This window comes from Fundulus heteroclitus, chromosome 8 (assembly GCF_011125445.2).
Source record: "Fundulus heteroclitus isolate FHET01 chromosome 8, MU-UCD_Fhet_4.1, whole genome shotgun sequence".
Classification (NCBI taxonomy): Eukaryota; Metazoa; Chordata; class Actinopteri; order Cyprinodontiformes; family Fundulidae; genus Fundulus; species Fundulus heteroclitus.
In genome coordinates, this window is record NC_046368.1 from 22,132,827 (window position 1) to 22,156,135 (window position 23,309).

Here is a 23,309-nt window from a genome sequence, read left to right on the forward strand (position 1 = left end):
TAAAAACAACCTAATTTTAATCCAACGGCACCGTGTTCTACAGCAGCCAACAAGCTCCATCTGAACACAAGCGTCTGAAACCATAAGGGAGCGTTAGGTACAAATTCCAGCTTAATCGCATAGCTATATTACTGGGCTCATTACCCACAGTTATGCAAGGTATGTGCCATATATATTCCCGATAAATCACTTTAGATGTAATAACCGTTGACTTTTATTTTCTGTGGACATGGAATTCTCCCATTACTCAGTATTACTGTGTATTGCTCCCCAAATGTGGGTAATTACCTCTTGTCTGTTCCTCAAAATCAGTGGCTCTACCGGGGCTGTTCTCTAAAGCAACAGTAATCTTGTGCTGGCAAAGGCTGCACTTTAGAGTGTCACTTGAGTGGTATTTGTCTGAGTGACTCATTGGAGAGAGCATATTTCAAAATGTGGCAGTTATACAGAGTTTCAGAAATGAGAGTCAAATATATAGATAAAAATACATGGAAGTTAGGGGTATCGCGCTACCTGGAATCGCAATTTGTTACATGCCTGTATTGGCATCACTGTTGGAAATGAGTTCAGAGCAAAAGGTAATAACGCCACAAGCTTGACTTTTTTATTTAAAAAAAAAAAGGAAATAGTAACATATTATGTACTGCAAGACAGGATTGCTCTAATGGCAACTTCACTTTAACATTGAAAATAAAAAAAAAATAAAAGATCTAGTTTGAATTGAACAGTCAGATAAAAGGTTTCAGTCCAAAACATTAAATGAATCTTCCTTGATGTTATGATTTGTGCAAAAAGAAAGTAATTTAGTTGTATTATGATTCTTTCAAGCAAATTAATGTCCTCCTTTATATCAATTGTTAGCATCTCTAAATATTATATAAAATGCAAGTGTTCATGGACACATACAGTATACTCTCCCAAAACTAACAACATGCATCACAGCTGTTCAAAGAGCACAGTGGTGTTAACATGTTTTGTTTAAAAACCATCACCACTTAACATTCTGTATTGCAGTCCATCCACTTATAGTACCCAAAGCCTTTTAGTAAGAAACCAAATCCGAACAAAGATATACCTACAGAGTCCCATTTAATTAGGCCTGTACTTTGAGTTGACCATTCTAAGCCATAAATATACTTTGATCTAAACCACTTTGTTGCATGATGACTCCATTTAGGGTGACTGTCCTGTTGGAAGTTGAACCTTCACCCTAGTCTCAAGTCTTTTACAGCCTCTAACATCTTCTCTTTTAAAACCCCAGTGTGTAAGAATTTTTACACTGGCATGCCATCTAGTGATGCGCTAAATGAAGTACAAACAACCTCGCTGTTAACCGAGTAATAACTACTACGGTGTATCATGCAATTGACAATGTCAGCTAGGGTAGTTCGGTATACCGGTGCTAATTTGGTACCGGGGTACTGTGGCATTTAAAATGGTACTATACTGCATTTGGTTGGTGCCAGCACTTGCAACGCTGCCCACAGCACGGCAGTATTGCTGAGAGGACGAGGAGCAAGTTGTGGCGAGAGAGTGCGCCAGAGACACTATTGCCAACTTAGTGACTTTGTTGCTAGATTTAGTGAGATTTCAGACCCCTCTAGTGACTTTTTTCAGAAACAAACGAGAACAAATGAGCTTTCTCTGCCGGGAGGAAAGGGTAGCTGCTGGACCACACTGCCCTGTTTCTAACTTAGTGGCAAAAATAAACTTCACTATTTATATTGAATTAACTTACCTGTCCAACAGAAAATCTGCAATCTCCGCATCAGTTTTGAGTCTGCGCTTCCTCATGAATTGTCTCTACCTGGTAATAATAGCTGTGCCGATACAGACACTTGTTTTCTCCAGTTATTACTTTTTTTTTTCTTTTCTTGGTTACTTTCTCTTCCCTCTCACTTTGCAAAGGTATGAATGGTCCTCAGTTTCAACAGAAAATGGCAAACAGAATGATCTAAAGTCGTCTTTGCTGGTTTTTGTTTTAATGTGTTTACATATTTAAAAAAAGACTCAGGTTTTTCATTTGTAATGTCATTATTTTAACAGTTTATGAATATAAAACATAACAGGGATAAAGAGAGGTTCTAGGTGTACAGATCAGTTTTTTTTGTATAGCACATTTTCTACAATTGTCAACCTAGTGTCTGCTGTTTTTGTTGTCTTTTTGTAAGATTCAGTGCTGGTGGCTTTCATTCATTGTGCTCATTTAGGAAAGGGGGGGAAATAAAAGGAGGGAAGACATGCAGGAAAGGTTCCAAGGTAGAGGGTCGAATGCAGCCCAGGCTGCATTTTCACATACATGCTCTGCATAAACAGTTGCATATGATTTATGTACTATGACTTTTACCACTTTTTTAAGAGCTGTTCTTTAAAGAAACCTACATTTTTCTACTCATCTGACTTAAACACTGCCAAAGCAAAAATGGACGGTTTGCCAATGTAATGTCTAGTTGTAGTTTTTTTTAGATTTTTTTTTTCTTTGTTAAACTCGCACAAATGGAGGTAAAAGAAAAGCTTGGAAATGTATATCGATCTGTTGCTTCTTTTAGAATTCCTCTTTCCTCCACTAGTTCTGGTGTTTATTTGTGACTCAGCCTTTTAGAGGAACTCCTGACTCATTGGAAATGCATATAACATCTAAGCCTTTTTTTCTTTCACCACAGATTTTCTAGTTTAATTTGTTTAGCCTTTTCAACTGGCATTGATTTCTAACCCCTCAGAGACATGTTTGTTCAAAGCAAGAATGCTGTCTGTGTCCTCCATGCCGATGGCTGGACAGCAGGTGTTTATCATGCCACTCCCTCTGTGTCTGATTAGCAATAATTATCTATTTCCTTTGCATCTGAAGTCTGTCGGACATGAGCGATGGCTTACGGTATTGAACAGAAAGTACTATTGATTACCCATGGAACAAAAGCCTTTGTCATTAAATCACCGCCTGGTTCTCATCTCATCCAAATCCCAGGCATAAAGTTGGATGATGAATGTAAATAATCGTGTCCTCTGCTCTACTCATTAATGTGTCCTCACAGTAAACCTGTCACTGAAACGTACGTGAAGGAAAATACAGGGATAGATGAAAGACTGTAAAAGCTGAGCTTTATTTTTGTCTTTCTATATGTGTAGGAAAATATTAGAAATAAATTAAATCAACATAGACGTTTGTGTTTTTTAATTTATAACGTCCATAAAGTCCATTCATGATATGAGCATATCCACTCATCAAATAGCCAACATCTAGGGAGGGGGAAATAAAAAATGAAATCTGTGATAGCCAGATTGAATAGTGTCCCTTACTTCCTTGAACATTGTTGTGCTTTAATTCCAACGTTCAGTCTTCCAGGGAAGTTACCTAACATCTAAGAAAGAAATTACTTTCCTTGAAATTTCCTCATGTACCTTCTTTAGCTAAAAGCACATTTTGCCAGTTGCAAAGAATCAAAAAGGTCTCTTTGTGCAAAAGTAGCATTCTGGAGAAGGTTACAGACAGCAAACAGTGCTCAATATTTTTTATAACATGGCAAAGCAAAGACTGTTATCAATAATTAAAGAATACATGGAACTAGAGGGACATTGGTAAAACTTGGTGTCCATGCAAATTTGACAAAAAGACAAAACTGAAACTTGTCAAGGAGGCTTCCACTTAAACTCAGGTATTTCTGTTTCTATTTGTGTTTTACATGAGACACCAATCCCCTAACCTGGCCAGCCAGATTGATAATGTGTAGCACTCTCTGTTCTGCACATCATCCATCTGGGTCTGAACCCATCAAATATGTTCAGAGACAGGAGTAACATTCAGCAGAGCCTTCCGAGCTGCTTGGACGAAGCGACACCTAGTGCCCCCCTACCACAAGGCTGGTTTTAGCCAATCACTGTATGAAAATGTAAGGAGCAAACGCTATGAGAAACCAAGACAAGTTATTCTGGCCAAGGCACTTTTTGTTGTCACATCTGATTTTGACAAAACACGTGATAGCCACAGAATGATTTTCTTATCCAAAGAAAACCTCCAGGCCTGGCCAATATTTTACAAATATTTGTGGATACATTTTTTATGGTCTGATGGAACAAAATTACACAAAATAAATTTGGACACAAATTAAAATGGTACGTTTGACACAAAAATATTGATTTGAGGTTGTTGTCGCTGATTGAGTGTGAGCTTGCCTGAATCAATAAAAAATGATGTTTTATAGTTGTGGTACAACCTGGCTTGGTTGTACCAAAACTATAAAACATAATTGTTTTATAGTTTGTCCTCAGGACAAAATTAGACTGAACATATTTTGGTTCACCTGAATACATCTGTGTAAAGCAGCTGTCCTTGCAACCTGGATAGATCTGGTAAACCTTTCTACAAGTCTATCTGTGGGCTGCTGTTAGATGAACAGAAGACTGAATAGAGAAAGAAATGAAATCAAAAGATGGTTCAAAATAGTTTCAATTTAAAAGTGTACACATAGCAGGATGATTTATCGTAAAACACAGCCAATGCAATGTGTGAAGGACACAGCAGTGTTTGGTTTAAAATGAAATGCATGATGTGACTGAGAGAGGAAAGGACAAATCTGACATAATAATGCAATCTACTAAAATATGATTTTACTTGTTGTTGATGCAGTCAGTAATATTTTACCAATGCTACACTATATCTCATTTCAGGGCATCAAAAAGTCAATTGAAATGCAGTTGAGATAAAAACATTCATCAGTGTAGCTTCCGATGAAAGTAGGCCATGCAACGGCACGGCACGATAAATAAAAGCCGACTCCTGGTTGAGCAGATATTGGATGATCAGACAGCTGAGTTGCTCTGAATGATGCCAGCGGCCCCTCGCAAGCAAAATCACCCACTCAATTCCAAAGCCCTCTTAAGCCCCTGAGGAGCTCAGGATGTACTTCACACACGATTACGCACAAAAACAAGATGGCAACCAAGCGTGCAACCTGTCATTTTTCCCTCTCACTTAACCACATCTGGTTGAGAATGGTAACATTGTGTTGCTTTTGTATGAACATTTTTTAGAAATGTTTAAAGTGCAAGAGAATTTGCTGTGGTTTGTAAAAAAAATACTTGAAGATGAAGTAATCTCTTGCAAAAACATATAAAATCAAAGATTACTTGCTTGATTTAAACAAGAAACACAGTATATATATATATATATATATATATATATATATATATATATATATATATATATATATATATAATTTATTTATTTTTATTTTTTTATTTATTTATTTTTTTTTACCAGGTTTGCTACTGGACATAAACTATTAATTAATAATGGAGGTGTTGTTCAGAACATTTCCATAAATGTAAGGTCACAAATAGGTTTATCACCCCTCTTATGTAATTAGTCTAGAGTAGGTGGTGTTTGTATGTTTCACAGTACGGTTAATTATCCCAGTAGTAGATTGTTGTTAGTGATTTTGGTTTGATAGCTAATTGCATGTGCAAAATCTGATTTATCCGGGTCATTGCAGCAGCAAACCGGTTTAAATCAGAGGCAACCAGACCTTTGATCAGTTTTTCTGAAAACGTTTCGACACCTATCCGGGAGCTTTTGCCAATTAGGATGGCTCACACTTGAGTAACCTGTACATAGGTTGAAACGCTGCTATTTTTAAGCACGTGGTCCTAGAAGCATTCCAAGTCAGATGCAAATCAACGACCCACCTGTCAGCTACTGCTTGGTGTGAGTGGAGTACTTGGTCACCTGAATTGCAATGAGACAGCTTAGCTGGAAGCACAACTGATAGCCATTCCAGTAACCTTTCTTTATTGCAGTTAATTTTATACTGATAGTATCTGTAAATTAGTGAGGTCAAGGGTCAGCAAGGTGAACAAACAAAAAAAAAAAAAAAAAAACAGCCTCAGCCACCGGTTCCAACGCATTTTAGTAAGCAATCAAGTCCTAAATAAGGTCTTGCCACAGATTCCTTGTTTTATTTAGATTTGGACAAACACATGAATATGCTTAGACCTAAACTAGTCCACCACGGCTTTGACTGTATGTTTAGGGTCATTGCACTCCTGAAGACCTCTGGTGGTATCAGCCATATTCTATGGTGGAGTTTGTGGGAGAAACTGCCTAGAAACAGCTACAGCTGAGAGGAAGAGGAGGATACGCTCATCGGGAAGCCCAGCTCTCTCCTATGATGTCCCTTTGGCTCTCTGCAGATGGTGAGAGACAGACGTACTTGAGCAAAAATAACATAACTGTTGGACAACGTCTCCAAACCAATGAATGGAGCTGTTCTAGAACTGGAGAGCTTCTTCAGAATGCTTCTGATGCATCCTAGGTGGTCAAAGGAGTGTTATCAGCAATCCTTCCAGCAGCTGTTAAACTTTATTAACGTCATTGCTCCCAGCAAACCCCATAAGTGTTTACATCCCTATTGTTATTTGCACAGATTTTCGATTTCTTGTACTCTGTCATTATTTTTTTATGCTCAAATATGCATGCATGGATTTAAATGATCCTATTCATCTGCACATTTCTTTGAATCTGATTATGCTGATTGTGATATTTCTAATAACAGCACAGTACCTTTCTCTAACGCTGTAAATTGGCGAATACTGTAGCTACAGTCTGTTGTTCTTAGTTTCTGTTTTTGTGTTCTTACCTTTGTATGAACCTGCAGGCTTTAACCTGCCTGTCATATCGCTGCTGGTAAATCTGGATTTCTGTCCTGAGGGACTAGACAGGATATTCCTATTCCATTCTGATCTTTGATTGATGATGGCAAAAGCATTATGATTTAAAAAAAAAAAATCTTTCACCTCAAAACAACAAAATGAAAAGTTGGTCAGTTTGGATTACGATAACCATTTTAAAAAGCAGTTTTTTTTCTCCATTGCATTATAATGTTAAACACTCACTGCCAACGGAACATGTCATCATGATAGGGACCCTGGAAGATTACAGACTGCAGTCAATATTTTCAGTGCTGATGAGCAATGTTATGCTTAAACAGAAGAAGACATTAAAGCACACATCACCAGCTGTTAAGCACGGAGGTGGATTAGTCATGCTTTGGACATGAGGGACTTGTGAGCGACAGCAGGGAGAATGGAATAAAGGTGAAGATGAATGTGTCAGATTCCTTAGAATCTGTGAGCGCGAGGCCTTTTGGAGGAGAAAAGAATGAAATCCTTCAAACAAGAACAGAATGACTATGAGCTCCCTACAAAAAGCATTCACATTCTGTCATACTTGCCAGCAGGGGTGTTGACAAGTCTGACAGCTGACTTAGGACTCAATGTGACAACAACACGTGTCTTGGAAGCTTTTACATTTTATTTTGAATTTGGAAAATAAATAAAAATTCAAGTAGGACTCTTGGATTTTAGACTTCTCGTTCCTTAGAAATCAGATCAGTTGCAGTGTGACTGATGCAACACTTTCAGTAAACTGTTTACATTGCTCGTATTTCTCTGATTGGGGAGGGGGGGGGGGATTTCAGTTACTTTCCACAGACTCAGAAAACACACTGTGTTTTAGGCAGTTGGTATCCTTTGGTATCAGAAATGTCTGAGGGAATCTTCATTTATTGTAAGAAAGCAAAAATGTGCTGATGTGTACCTCGACATATGTGAGCTAAAATATGAAGAAACCCTCTTTGTCATCCTATGAACAAAAAAGCTAAGATTTCAACAAATGCTGTTCCTTCCAAAAGTATATATGTTCCTTGCAATTTTTCAAATTTTTTATGTTTGGGGGTATTTTATTTGGTCAACATAAAGTACTGCATAACTATAAAGTGCAGGGAGGGGGGTGGGGGGGGGCGTTTACAAAATGTTTTCAAAAACTCTAAAAAGTGCATCATGGAAACATATTTAGCCTGTCAGAAATGCTTTGTAAAGCCACCAATCAGTTGCTCTTGTTGTAGTGCAAGGTTACCATCTCCCATAAAGCTCTCTTATGGGTTTTCTGTCATAATTCCCCCTTATTCAACACATTTGATATTTGCAAATTAAAGGTAGAGTCTGCGATTTTTCCAGATGTTTCCCCACTCTGGTCTTATTTCTTTCTACTGAGGACTTCCCCTTCTTCTTATAAACTGGAAGGCGGTTTGCTTCTTGTGACTCTCAGCCATGCTCAAAGTATACGGTGAGAGCAGCGGAGCTACAATGAACGGCTAACACCAAAGCTAACCGAAAGTAACTGAAGCTAAATGGATACATAAACACTAGAAGTGCGCATACTCAGCCAGCAAGCGGAAACTAACAAGGAATGATTGTCATGTGGGACAACGGACAGATAAGGTAATACCCCCAGAACATGAGGTACAAAGGGGGGGTGAGAGCAGAACCAAAACTCTGACCAAACCCGTGCCACTCAGACAGAATAGCTGGGAATGGCCAGAGCTTTTACAGGCCTGTGATCTTTTTGAGAGATCTAATTTTTTAACCTCCTTTATCATTTCACCCAGTAAAATAAAAAGAGTTTCTGAACAGGATTATCAACTATAGCTTTAAGTGACTTCTGAAGGCAATTGGCTGCACTGCATCTTATTTAGGCTTATCAGACCGAATGGGTACTGACTATGAATGCGCAGATTTTTTAGATAAAAAAGTTTGAAAACCATGTAAAACCATGATCATTTGCTTCTTTATGATGGTCAGTCTCATAAAGGGCCAATACAAAACACTGATGGCTGTAATGTTATTAAAATGTGGTAACAGTCCAGATATATGAAAACTACTAAAATACTGCATACCATGTCACCACAAAAATCTGTGTTTGTGTTTACACACTCTGGCTCAGACGTTAATTACAAAGCTCACATCGTCTCTCCTCCCTTACATCTAATCTGTGCCTTTCTTCCTACCAGAGAAATTCCTGGGTCGCAAAGTCAACAGCTACGGCCAGCTCCTCTCCATCACCTTCACCTCTGAAACCTCGGAGCTGCTCCCTGACCGCGTCACGCTACTCCTCCAAGGATCTGGAATCACCCTGTCGGCAGACCTTTCCTACCATCCCCGCTCCGACCACGACCCCAACCTCACCCCGCTGCGCTCCTTCATTGTCAGGTAGGAGCAGGCAGGCATGAGGCTGTCAGTTTACAGCGGCGTGCACGAGTTGTTTTTAAATTACCGTTGTATTGGATTTTTCTCTGGAAAAACACAAAATCCATTGCCCGGATGTTTGGATGTTTGTTTGTCCTCTGTTCCTGATCTGTTCCCTCTTGCCTGAGTTGTTCTTGACGACATTGTAGCCAGAGGACCCCCCCAGAGTCGAGGCTCTTTAGGACACACATGTAAGGATTAGAATTCATCCACATTGACTTTGCTGTCACAATCCCAGCCGATTGCGAGGGAGAAAATGTGGTAATGAGCCGGCTCCCTCATCCGGTGGCTGTCATGTCGACCTGCCAGGTACAAAGTTACAGCAAGTATCCATTTATACGCCTCATGCTTTTAGCAGAGGCATTGAAAGTTCAAGGGCGATGCAGAGCGAGGACAACAGTCACACTTGACAAATGTTAGGAAAACAGAGATGATTAATGGCAAAATGACAGTTGCAACATACGGATTCTCAATATATGGACCAGTGGGCGGTGAAGTTTCTTCAGAGAATATTAAGTCGCAAGCAGGAGCCATAGGTGGTAGTACAGGTAGTAGACGTGTCGCTCAGAAAATACAGAAACAGTCAGCTTATCAATTGACAAAACCACTGAAGATAAAACAATAGTTACTTGATTTGACTGAAAAACACGCTTACTTACTTATCTTTTATCTATATTTTTGTCACTCAGTACAGAAAGTAAAACTCACATATTGTATAGATTAATTTTCCTTAGTGTGAAATATGTTAAGCCTTGTTTCTCGTTGTTTTAATGATAATGGCTTACAGATAACAAAAACACAAAATTCTGTGCCTCAACAAATTTGAGTATTTCATAAGATCAGTAAAAAAAAGGATATTTTAAACAGAAGTGTCAGGCTTTTGAATAAAATCCAAGGCTCAGGATCAAGATAGCGTTAACGGTCTCAATAGGGAAATGATTTTGTGCAAGTGAACACAAAATACGGCAGAAATACAAACAGGAAGATAAGAAAGATAAAATAGAGTATGAATAGGTTGGAGTAAAGACTAAGGGAAAAATGTGCAAGACAGATTAAATATGATGTACAATGAATTATGTATTTAGCCACAGTTTCTTATCATACTGTTAGCTAAATTATCAGACATTCAAATATGCAACAGGCCATACAATCAGCCATGTCCTTAGTTAACAACAGTTGGAGTTGTTTATTCTGGAGGCAGATGATATTCTGGGAATGATAGACCTTCTGAAGCGCTCAGTCCTGCAGCCCAGCCACCAGAGCCTTTGGTTATGGATGCCCTCTTGACCAGCCAAGATGGGGTGAAGTGGGTGACTGTCAAAGGCCAGGATGTTCTGTAGCTTCCCCCCAGCAGCACTTCTCAGTAAAATCAAATATATAGGGATACTTGCATTTGAAAAATTATGTGCTCACTTAAGGTCGTCTTGTCTTTTGGCTTTTGTTATACTTAAATGTTTCTGATCAGCAAACACATTAATTACAGACAGAGAAAATAAGTGTAATCACTAAAAAGTTGTTTTCAAATTATGATTATTCGTGAATAATTTATCAAGAGACAAAGGTTAACCACACCAACCTGAGCTGAAAATATAATTAGCACACCACCAAGTCCACTTCTGAAAGGGTCGAAGAAAGAAAGTTTTGGTTCGGCCAAGTCAGATTTAAAATCTCAGTGGAATGCTGGTATATGACCTTAAACATTTTTTATGTGTTCTTGGATTTACTCAGGTTAGCTTTGTCTGATGTTAGAATTTGTTTGAAGATTTCAAGCATTTAAAAGTGACAACAAAGTAAGAAGACCAAATCTTATTTTTCTCTGCTCTTTATTCTTTGTGCAGTTGGAAACAAATATTTACATAAGCTGTAAAAAGACACACAACCTTTTTTCTCAGTTCCTGACATAAAATATTTGTATTTGCTAAATGCAAGAAAGTGGGAAAAAAAATATTTTCTTATTTTTTTTCAAAATCATAAGTTTACATGCCTTTATTACTGATTTCTATACCTTTAGGCAATTCACCAATTGTGTATTTTTAGACACATCTCAAAACATGCTGCGTCCTTGTGTGACAACATGAGAAAATCAAAGAAAAAAAAACTCTGCCATGACCTCAACAAGAGGTTTGTGGACGTCCACAAGTCTGGCTGGTCCTTGGGTTCAGTTTCCAGATGCCTGAAAGCGCCACAATTCTAAATGTGTTAAAAAATGTGACTTGGATGGCTTTTTTTTATTTTTTTTTGGGGGGGGGGGGGGGGGGGGTCAACTTAAAAGCAATGTTTAGTTTGAATTAAACATGTTGTCTGTATTTCTATGTGTAAGTTAAAGTATCTCTGACCTACAGTAACACTTTGCTTTTAACAACTGCAGTTTTAAATAACTGAGTGGTTTCACTCACTCACATACTGCATAATGCATAAAGTGGCCTGCTAAATTTAGAGAGATACTTGGTGTTGAAGCCTACAGATCACATTTTGGAAAAGAAAAAAAAGTGCAGGTCTAGATTCGAATTCACAGAAATTCAAAAGCATGTTTTGTGTTCAATCGTTTTAAAAATCTGTGGTGAATATTTGGCATTGTAACAAATTCTGACCTCTGAAATATGCATGTGAATGCTGCAATAATCACAGGTTGCATGTTGTGATTAAAACATCAACAATCACAATCAAGCGCATTTGTTATAAAGCAGAATAGAAAGGGATTTTTGTTTTCTGATGCCACCCTGATGCAGTACTACATTTGTGATTGGAACGTCCACGGTCTTTGTTCTGACTAATAATTCCTGCTACAACTGCATGGTAAATTTTGCTGTGGGATTTGATTTTATTGCATTCAAATGTGCAGCCCTCTCTCTCTCTCTTAATTTTACTAACCATGCTTATCATGCTATCACCAATTATCTATCTGTATTAAAGAAAATAAAGAGTGTCTGTGTATTTGCCAGGAACAGAAAGGGTTAATATATATGAGCATCTGAATATTTTATTGAGACAGTGTGTAACAGGTGTCTGGTTGCAGGTTATTAAATACAGTCTACATCTCCAGAATGCTATAGGTGACATAACTGTGTGACATAAGTTTAATGATTGTGCCTGTCCACTAAAGCCCACTAAGACTGAATGCAGATGTCCACATGCTGCCAAGATTTTTGTGACCGCTCTGACAGTGATAATACATTCAGATGTTAGCACCAAATCCAGTGCAGATAAAGAAAATGAAAAGTCAGATAATGAGCAATAGTAGAATTTTTATTTATTTTTTTTGCAAAAACGCTATTTAAAGCAAAAAGAACACTTGAATATGGAGATGGCAGCATCATGAGCTGGTAGCTTTTTTTTTTTTTTTTTTGGATTGATCCAGGGTTTTTACCAAGGTAGAGAAGAACATCAGCTGTAAATTAAATCACAAAGACGAAGTATTAGTTCAATGGATTTAAGACAGGTTTTTACAGTTATTTTTGACAGTTTATATTTTTATTTTGTTGTACTTCCTCATTAAATTAGTTTTTGCTTAAAATGTATGTCAAGAATATTTAATGATTCTTGGAAAAATACTTTTGAAGTGATTTCTCATGGCCTTCAAACACTGTTTTTTTTTTTGTTTTGTTTTTTGTCAGTAAAGGTCCAGATACTGAACAGCACCTAAAACTTCACTTGTTCTTCACCACAGTTCCCATTAGCCCACATCAGGTTGCTAAAATGTAATACATTTTTATCGCATTTTTAAATCCTTTTTGATAAAATAAAATACAAATGTTAAAGTTTACAATTAGTCATATTTTGATACAACTAAATACTAACCCAAATGTTTGTAAAAAAACGGCTTACGCGAAGCATTTCACATAATTATTTCCTCTCAAGTCCATCCAGTGTTATATTGACCTTCGGGTTTTTGTGTGTGTGTGTGCGTACTTGTGAAATGGTTACTTTCTTTGCCGAACATTTTGATTGGGTCTTTCATCTCACATCAGACTTCCCACCGCTCCCCCTTGCGCTGTCTTTCTGTCTAACAAGACTCCCCGTTGGCCCCTCTCGGGATAAAGTGGTCAGTGTGGAGGCAGAAATGTCTGGCAGACTGAGGCGTAGCGGCGCTGAAGAGGTGAGCCCCGGTGTGACGGGCTGTGGGGGACCAGCGGGCTAATCAGTCGCAGAGAGATCTCATTAGGCCTGTCGACCCCGACGAGTGGGTGCAGGTGGTCTGGTCCCCCACAATGAGCCCTCCTCAAGAACGGGCTCAAGTTATTCACTCTATTTTTGTTTCCTCCCTCCACTTGGCTGAGAGATGCGCTGCCCGTAATCCTTCTCATCCCGCTCTGCACCTCCTTCGCACTATTCGTTGCAATTTATCCTCTGTTCTTCCAATGAGGTTGGCCTAATTCTCTTTCTTAGCCGCTCCGGACCAACCAGTCCTTTTCCAAGGCAAGGATTGCCAACAAGGATTTAATTGTCTTTGTTTTCAAGGCTTTATTTTGAATAAAGCAAATAGTTCAATGGAACAGAATGGAACAGAAGAGTCCACATGGACATGGACTTTTAATGTATTTCTTTGTGCCTGACAGACAACGTTTCAGTCTGCTGGATAGGAAAAGTCCTGTATAGCCCCCTGATACCTCTGGGATCAGGCTCCCAAAGTGTCTGTAATAATAGGCAGCTACCTGTTGGCTGCCGAGAAGCATACTCTAAAACAAACACGGTAAAGTTGGAGAAATCGGAGGAAAAGCTACAGCGTCTCACAGCTTGATAAGTAGGTTGTTTTTGTTCCGGGAGAAGAAACTGTGCTATGCTAGGTGGGCGATGGTTACAGCAGGAAGAAGGAGCTGGACAGAATCTTGAACAAGGAAACGGCTGATTGATGAATGTTGCAACGAGGAAACCTGCTGTTTCAGCTCGAGGGTCGTAATGAAGGCTGTGCGCTGTCGATGGTTCTCAGGAATCCCACAGTGATTGTTGGCAGCTCAGACAGGAGGCCTGAACCTACGATGGTGTTTGTAGTTGTTAAAAACAGAACTTGACAGGAGAATGGTCAGCGTTGTGGAAACAGTTGCTCGGCAAAGGCAGAAATGCCCAGTTCAGCTGCCATTATGTGGTGAATGTGAGACACAGAAAGTTTTCCGACACCAGCATGATGAAAAAAGCTTGTATCTGCATGAATGTAGAATATGTGTCCTTCAACTTACCGGGTTTAGTTCCTGCGTCAGATATTTACAGAAGCAGCTTTTAAGCTCAAGGTTTTCTTGTCTGCCTCTTGAAACTTTGTTTTCCCACATTGTAACAACAAACTTCAACATAGTCTAATTCAATTTCAAGAGCATAAGGGGGAAGTGGAAGGCCCCAGTCTCAAGTCTTTTGGAGCTTCTGCTAGATTTAATTGCTTTGTATTTAGCTCCATATGTGCATCAACTCTGAGCAGATTCTCTGCCTCTGCTGCATAAATGCATCCCTACAGCATGATGCTGTAGGGATGTGTTCCATCTGGCCACATCACCTTTTCCCACCTATTTGCAGTTTCCTCTATAATGCATGTGATAAACTTTAAACGTGACTGCTTATAGCCTTCTTCCAACAACGGCTGTCATTTGGACAGATTTGCCGTGTGAATGACCAACAGTTTCCGACCTGAACTCCGAATCTCTGCAGCTCCTCCAAAGTAACCCGTGGCTATTTCTCTGATTACCGCTCCTTGTTTTATAATCAAACTCTGCTCTAACAAACATCTGAGGTCTTCACAGAACAGCCATATTTATAATGAGAATAAATTACACAAGTGTTACACTAATTAGTTCACAGCTGATGGTGGTTGACTGCCCTGGTTCCACAGAATAAAGGCGCTGTAATACATATGCCAGTATAACCTCTGATTTTTGTAAAACATTTTGAAAAAGATTTTTTCTTATTTATTAAAGCTTTATTTAACCAGATAAAAGTCCCATAAAGAGATCAGGACCTCTTTCACAAAAGTGACCCGGCCAAGGAAAGCAGCAGCACACATCCTGCTGGACAAAACATATATTAAAAATATAATCTGCAAGCATTTTGAGGAAGATGTGAACCTTTTTCCATCCACCTTCAAACTATGTACTTCTTGGTGTTTGTGGATCACCTATGGCCCAATAAAATAGATTAAGGTTTGTGTTTGTAACACACCCAATTTCAAAACAACTACTTTTGTATGGCACTGTAGGTGTCTTGGTAGTTCAAAATATTCTATTAATGTGCAATTTAATCATGTGAAATGGTTCATTGCACTGATGAAAAGTACTATTTTTGTAGTTAATAAGAAATACCACTGAACACCAAAATGTGCACACAGTGGAAAGCAGAATTAAAATACAGTTGACAAGTTGGTGTATTTCTTTTCTAATTTGCATATTCATCGCCAGTTTTATACGGCTTTTTGGCATTACTGTGCAGCCAATAGGTTTGATTTTCTATTTATAGCAATATACAGGCAATAGATTTGTAACTATGTGGCGTTGCAAATTTAACAGAGGGCTCCGTGCTTCATCTACAGTTTAGTTTGTGTGTGTTATTATACAGTTTTAAGAAGCAGTGGGCAAAAGGTTCAGTAAAAGACCTCAAACACTAAAAAAGAGCACAGTTTCTTTTGCCATTAGAGGATCCAGCTCCTCGAGGGGATCCAAGTTAGGCTTTCTGTCACGTCCAATATTTCCTTGCCTCGGTGTGGTGTCTTTGCACCAGTAATGACTGCTCCCTTTACTCCAAGAGCCCTGGCTAAAGGAGCATGTTGGATCCCCCTCTGAAATTCACTGGAGCTTCAAGACAGAGCGTGTCATTAAACTTTTCTTGAAGAAAGTTGCTGCTCATCTGCTCATCTTCACCAGTGGTAATGCACAGTTTTGGCTTTGGTATTTTTTCAACACCCACAGACCCCCCCCCCCCCCCCCCCCCTTTTTTTTTTTTCCCTGTCGTGCACAGGTTTTTGTTTTATTTATTTACTTTTTGCATTTTTGATTCCCAGCAATCAGAATTAAAATTAATCATGTTTTGAAAATGGAAATATGTGTTTCTGAGTGTTTTGATAAAAAGCATGTGGAGGCATAAATAATCATGAGTGTGTGCACACACTCACCATCTCTCCCCTGACTGACAGCGGCTGCATTCATGGATGGTAAATGTGATAACCTGTTAAGTGGCTTTGTGTTCCCACCTGATGCAGAGATCATTTTAGAATCAGATGGCTCAGGAATTTATGGATGCTCAGGGACTCATGTGAGGGGAATTGATGAGAGGAGGAGATTAATGTTTTTTAGAAAAAACAAAACGTAGTATCCACTCCTCTCTTGTGTTCTCTCTGTTCATTTTCTCTTCACTTGAATTGAGTGGGTGGGGGAGTTTTATTGCCTTGCTGGTATCTGAGTGCACATTTGCAGTATATAAATATACATTGATGCCTAAAGGAGCTGAAAAATAAACATATTCTGTACAAAGTGCTTTATTAAATCAGTACTAATCAGCTCTTTGCTGTTGTGGATGCCTAAGCGTTTTCAGGAAATTGCATTTATAAATGTCTGTGAGGGCTGCAAGCCTCTTTGCAGCAGGACCAGAACACAAGAAGCAGAGAAGAAACTTGGTCTATCTTGGCTCATTTATTTTTTTTAAAGTCTACATCTTTGATTTACACGATCGGCAACTTCCACAGAACAAAGAACAAATTGCAGCCTGAAGGCAATAAAGCTAGTTCTTGCTGTAGGTGACAAAGTATAAGAAAAAGAACCATGGAAAGTCTATGTACGCTGTATAAAAAAGGTATTTATTTGACAGTAAGACCTACTATCATCAAAAAGTTGTTTTGATTATGGGTTTTCAGCACTGCTTCTCCAAATAAAGAGAATATTGAATCATTTGATAACAGTCTAAATTCACAGAAACTGCAAATGCATTTAGTACTAGATTGATCATAAAATGTCTTAGACAAAATATTTCATTTAAACAGAAACGGCACTATAATATACTAGTAATATATTAATTTAAAATGTGATCTATTCACTGCCTTATCTACCTTGTAATAATATATGAAATGTTGAGTTTACATAATACATAATCTATCCATCCATTCATCGTCTTCCGCTTATCCGGGGTCGGGTCGCGGGGGCAGCAGCTTTAGTAGGGAGGCCCAGACGTCCCTCTCCCCAGCCACTTGGGCCAGCTCCTCAGGAGGAACCCCAAGGCGTTCCCAGGCCAGCCGGGAGACATAGTCCCTCCAGCGTGTCCTGGGTCTTCCCCTGGGCCTCCTCCCGGTGGGACGTGCCCGGAACACCTCACCAGGGAGGCGTCCAGGAGGCATCCTGACCAGATGCCCGAGCCACCTCAACTGGCTCCTCTTGACGTGGAGGAGCAGCGCCTCTACTCTGAGTCCTCCCCGGATGACTGAGCTCCTCACCCTATCTCTAAGGGAGAGCCCAGACACACTACGGAGATAACTCATTTCAGCCGCTTGTATCCGGGATCTCGTTCTTTCGGTCACGACCCAAAGCTCGTGACCATAGATGAGGGTAGGAACGTGGATCGACCGGTAAATCGAGAGCTTCGCCTTTTGGCTCAGCTCTCTCTTCACCACAACGGATCGGTACAGCGCCCGCTTCACAGCAGACGCCGCACCAATCCGCCTGTCGATCTCCCGCTCCATCTTCCCCTCATTCGTGAGCAAGACCCCAAGATACTTAAAATCCTCCACAACATAATCGTATAATAATCAGTACAGTTGTATTACAGAAAATCACTTTTAAAATCACATTTTTATTCCTACATCTTAGGTTTTAAGGTCGCTATCCAATTGCTGCACTTTATCTTTAATTTTAGTTTCAACTTCAGCTTTTATTGTTAATCTGCACTTCAAGTCTTAGCTCCAGTCTTTTATCCTTTGCAAATGTGTGTTTTAGATTGATCTCCTTTAACTTTTATAAGTCGATTCTTATCCTTCTGTCTAGTCTATTGTCTGTATTGTTTGTGTGGTGGTTGCTACTACTATTACTTGCTGCAAACTAATTACTCTTCAGGGAACTTATAAAGTAAAGTCGAAAGTCTATTCAAATTGCTGCCGACTGCATGAGGTGCAATAAATCAAATCCAAAACATGAATACTGAAAATATGAGATTATTCCCCGTGGAAGGTCAACAATGCCACTATGGAATATAACTTCAATGTGTCATTATTTTCCTAAAGTTAATCAATAAATTGTTTTCATAGGTAACAATGTGAATGTCATAAATAAAAAATATTTATTTAGAAAAAGCATCAATACATTTGTTAGTTTCTACTGTGTTCAGTATTTGCTAAAAAGGGCTTATATATAATTCAGCAAAAATGTCTAAAACTCTTTAAGGTGACATATGCAAAATCAAATTTGTTTGCCTTTAAGTAAATTCTGTTGTGTAATTGCACTCTCTTGGACTGCAGAAAGGTTGAATGTAGTCATTCCTGGTGCTGTGTCGATATCTTTGTATTCTGTTTGAGTCATGTTTCTCAATCTATTCAGTTTTCTGTATTCCTATAATGGTTTTGAACAATTAGGTTACAGTATTTTCTGCGGTGCGCCTGAACAGTCCAATTCATTTACATTTTATTTATATGGCACCAATTATTCCTTTAATAGGAAGAAACCTCCAGCAGAACTAGGCTCAGTGCGAGTGGCCATCTGCTGCGGCCAACTGGGGGTTTGAGAAAACAGAGCAGAGACACGAAAAAAGCACAGAAGCACACATTGATCCAGGAATACGTTCAATGTTAGAGAGGACAATAGCAGACAATCTGCCCCTCAGGATGGCATCACAGCTGAACAGAGTACCAGGCCAGATGTACCAACCATGAAGAGAAAAAGACAGAGAGAACATAAAGTTAACAACATATAATGCAAAATTGGAGAATAGCGGGAGAACTCAGCAGAGTGAGAGAAATACTGTATTTTCAGACCATAAGGCGCACCGGATTATAAAGCGCACAATAAATTAATGTGTCTTTGTGCATCTTAGTCCATGTATAAGGTGCTCCTGATTATGATTATAAAATGCACTAAATATGTAATATCACTCCTCCCATTCACCTACACAGCTCTCTCCTGAGAGAGAGAGAGCTGTCCGTCTCTGTTGGGAGGACAGAGTAGTTGGACGACACTGCCCTGTTTCTAACATAAGGTCAAAATAAAAGTAACATTTATATTGGAATAACTTACTAGGTTTATTGTTGCTAGGGTGAGGGCTGCCTAAAGGTTCCCACATACTCGGACATACTGTGATTTTGGCGGACTCCACGTTGACTCTCCGTGGATGTTTTACCCTTCATAGTCAAGCGTAATGATGCCTACATTTCTTGTGGCAAATTCCTACAATTCCCACCCTTTCTGCCAGTGGGACGAAGCGGCGGAACGGATGGTGAAATGTGTGATTAGCTAGCTGAGCACGTAGAGCCATTTCTTTTCCAGCAGGCTCCCACCACACACCTGTCAGTGAGAACAGAGAGGGACTGTGATGCCGCGCGCCATTGCACCCGCCTGCTTGGAGCAGCTCAGTGTCACATATAAAACAGTTTGATGTAAAGACTTCTTGCCTTTGAGAAGTTTATAGTGTGACACGTACCTGCATGGGTGGAGTCCGCAAAATTGACACTCCTTCACACAAATCTTCAGTCATCACGCTGCAGGCTTTGCTTTGAAAGGTGCCACATTTGCGTGTTTCTTTTCCAGCACAGAGTGAAAATACACATGAGGTGAAAATACAGATGAGGTAGAGGGGTCTAAGGAACTGGAGTCCGTGTGTGAGTTAGAGGTAGTTGAAAAGGCTCAAGTCTCAGAAGAAATCAAGGCAACTATTACATTACAGTAAAATTCACATCGAAGCATTCCTGATTCTGGATACGATTCTTTGCAAGAATATTTGACACGGCCTATGTAGAAAGAAAACAAATGGCAGTGGCATGAAATTTATGTAATAAGCTGCAATGACTATTATGGTGAACTGATTAGTTGATTCAAGTGCTGTATTTTGTTGTCTTTTGTGCAATAATTGATTGAAAGAGCTCACTTGGTTGCAAGCTGTGGCCTCTGAAGGCAATATTTGCTTTTGATTCATAGTTTACATTTTTTTGCCATGGTTAGAGCCTCTTGCAAACAAAATGTGTCACTTTGACCATAACTACCACTGTTTAGGCCATTGTGTTATGTGTTTTGTAACTGATGAATATGAGTTGACTGCTGCATGAAAGCTATCAAAAAAAGTGTAAATGTGGAAAAAAAGGAAGGATATAAAAGCATGTGTCCCCTTTAACAGTGGGGCGCTGCATTCAGCAAATCGGCAAACGGTAAATTTTCTTATTCAAAAATATGTTTTGTTAATTGCATATTATACTTCTTTTTTCTACAAATTTATTGATCAAAATACAGAAAATCTGACTTGGAATTAAATCATTATCTCAAGGAATAGCATGAGTTTTCAGTTTGCAAGATACAATCAGTGAATCAAAGTGCACAAACCTTCCATAGGCATTACAGAAATTAAATGTTATTGCTTTTATGTTTTGATTAAAAAAAGACCTGCATAAAAAAAACACACTATCATTATATTAATTAAATCTTTTTTATTTACTCCACATTTATGATGCTGGACTTGGATGTCAGAAAATATATAGTTTGGTTTTGGTTTAGGGTTAGGGTTCTCTCTCTGCATCTCATTTTAAATATGTCATGAAATGCATGAATGGTGTAGCCACAACATACCAATGTTTCCTTAACTGTGTTTAGAGTTTTGAAAGATGTGGCTTAAATACATGTGGTGAGAAAAAAACGCAGCTTTTTTTATAATCTGTTGCTGCATTAATCTGTCAGCTTTACCCATCAACATTATGTACTGCTGCTCTGATGTAAACTAAACAGGCAGGTGACCGAAATGTTCAAAGTTGTTTCCTGACTATGTTGCAATAAAAACAAAAATCTTAAAAAGATGAAGATTGATGTTTTAAAGTGTGTTTCCACAACTGATCAGCTGTGACTCTTTAAAATGCAATTCACAATAGCATGCAGAAAACTATTTCTGAGGGAACTGCACTGTAAATTGTAACGTACAGTACCTATTTTTGTTTTTATCTAGATGCTTCTGAATTTTTTTGTACTAGTGCCAGTCTGCAACTTTAAAAGCATAGGTTTTGTTTGACATATTAGCTGTTAGCTTAGTGGGGATAATGTTATTATTGGATACTTGAGTGTGTGATAAAGTTAGAGCAGCAGTTCATGTTTAGGTTTGGGGGAAGAATACAAAGGAAAAAACATAAAACAGGTTGGCTTTATGAAGACTAATGATGTTAATTACAAAAGCTTTTCAGCCAAAAGCAGAGGAATCATGCAGACCATTACTTCAGATTATACCATGTATTCAGGTGTATCCTGTTGGTCATTATTTATGCGCCATGTTGCTAATACAAAAACATTACATCTATCCCCAGAAAGAGGAAACTATAGCAAGTAAGTGAGTGAAGATATTTGATGATTTTTCCTCATGTGTCAATTACTTTATTTTAAAGCTTAACTAAAATCTTTTAAATTCAGATTCATGCCGTTATATTGTGCTATCAATAGGTTCCCACAGGTGGTATAATTATGTAGATATGAAAGTATTTTTTATGTCACAATCTGGGGCATGTTTAGTTTCAGGGTATTATGTTCCTTTACCTGCTTCTCTATCTGGCATATCACCCTCTGGATGCTTCTGAGAGGGTTTCTGTGTCTGCTTCAGTCTTTGTTTTGTGTTTTTTTTTTTTCGCTCGGATTTTTTTGCAGAACTGCCTCAGATAGGGTTTTGCTCTCTGCGCTCTGCTCGCCATTGATTAAAAGGGACAGTGACACTCCATAGGGGAAAGCACGATCGGGAGTTTGTTCACTTTCATGCACACTCTGCTTATCGCTGCCTGACCAGCTCCATTACCATGGCTTTGAGGCCCGGTTTGTAATTGCCTCTCTTTATTACTGTCCCTACACGTCAGGGCGTGAGTGCGGAGAGCCAAAACACACACACACGCACGTACACACATTATTGTCTTGTTGTATGTAGTGAGGAGTGTGTTGACTCCCACTGACTTCCATTGTTTTCCAATCATTTTCAAACCATTCTATGCCCTAACCCTGACAATAACCCTAAACCTCACATTACCAGTGTATATTTAACCTTAACTTAAACTCAATTCACACCTTAGTCCTAAACCTTGCCGTTAGCAAAATGGGAATTCAATTAAATTCAATTTGTACAGTGGGGCAGTGGGTTGCGCTTCTGCAATGCGGCACGAAGGTCCTGGGTTCAAATCCTACCCTTGCCCAGGGTCTTTCTGCATGGAGTTTGCATGTTCTCCCTGTGCATGCGTGGGTTCTCTCCGGGTACTCCGGCTTCCTCCCACAGTCCAAAAATATGACTGTTAGGTTAATTGGTCTCTAAATTCTTCTAAGTTGTGATTGTGTTCGAGAATGGTTGTTTGTCCTGTTTGTCTCTGTGATGCCCTTCAACAGACTGGTGACCTGTCCAGGGTGTACCCCGCCTCTCGCCCATTGATAGCTGGATGTAGGCACCAGAACCCCTCACGACCCCACAAGGGATAGACGTGCTAGATAATGGATGGATGGCTGGATGGATGGATGGCCCCAATTCATGATACATGTCATCTAACTTTACAGAGTAAAATTCAATCAAATTAAACAGATTGGTCAAAACGTTTTTACTATCTAAGGAAACCCAGTAAATTGCATCAACTCTTGACGAGCATCATTCACTCCTTAGTGAAAGAGCGTAGAGCCACAGGGACGGTCGTCTGCATTGTCAATGGCTTTGTACAGATCCCTCACACTGAGCAAGCATGAAGCGACACTGGAGAGGAAAACTCCCCTTTAACGGGAAGGAGAAACCTCCAGCAGAACCGGGCTCAGTATGAACGGTCATCTGCCTCGACCCACTGGGGGTTAGAGAAGACAGAGCAGAGACACAAAAAGAGAGACAAAACATAGCATAGCACAGAAGCCCACATTGATCCTTTCTATATTAGATGGTAATAGAGGGTGATCTGTCTTCTTTGGATGATGTCACAGCCAACAGAACACCAGACCAGGTGTACCTACTATGAAGAAATAAAAATGACAGAGAACAAAAAGGTAAAAGATGAAATGACAACAAGATATGCAAATTGGAGAACAGTAGGAGAACTCAGCAGAGTAAGAGAAATAGACCCTGATGTCCTCCAGCAG

The 23,309-nt window shown here is 39.2% G+C and overlaps 1 protein-coding gene across 1 annotated transcript in view; it reads left to right on the plus strand.

The window, feature by feature from the left end:
* lamc3 (laminin, gamma 3) overlaps positions 1-23,309 on the plus strand; it is a 218,938-nt gene that overhangs the window by 126,953 nt on the left and 68,676 nt on the right. Inside the window, exon 10 of the mRNA XM_036140365.1 lies at positions 8,844-9,042. Coding sequence (XP_035996258.1) covers positions 8,844-9,042 — 199 coding nt within the window. The remainder of the gene's footprint in view (positions 1-8,843; positions 9,043-23,309) is intronic.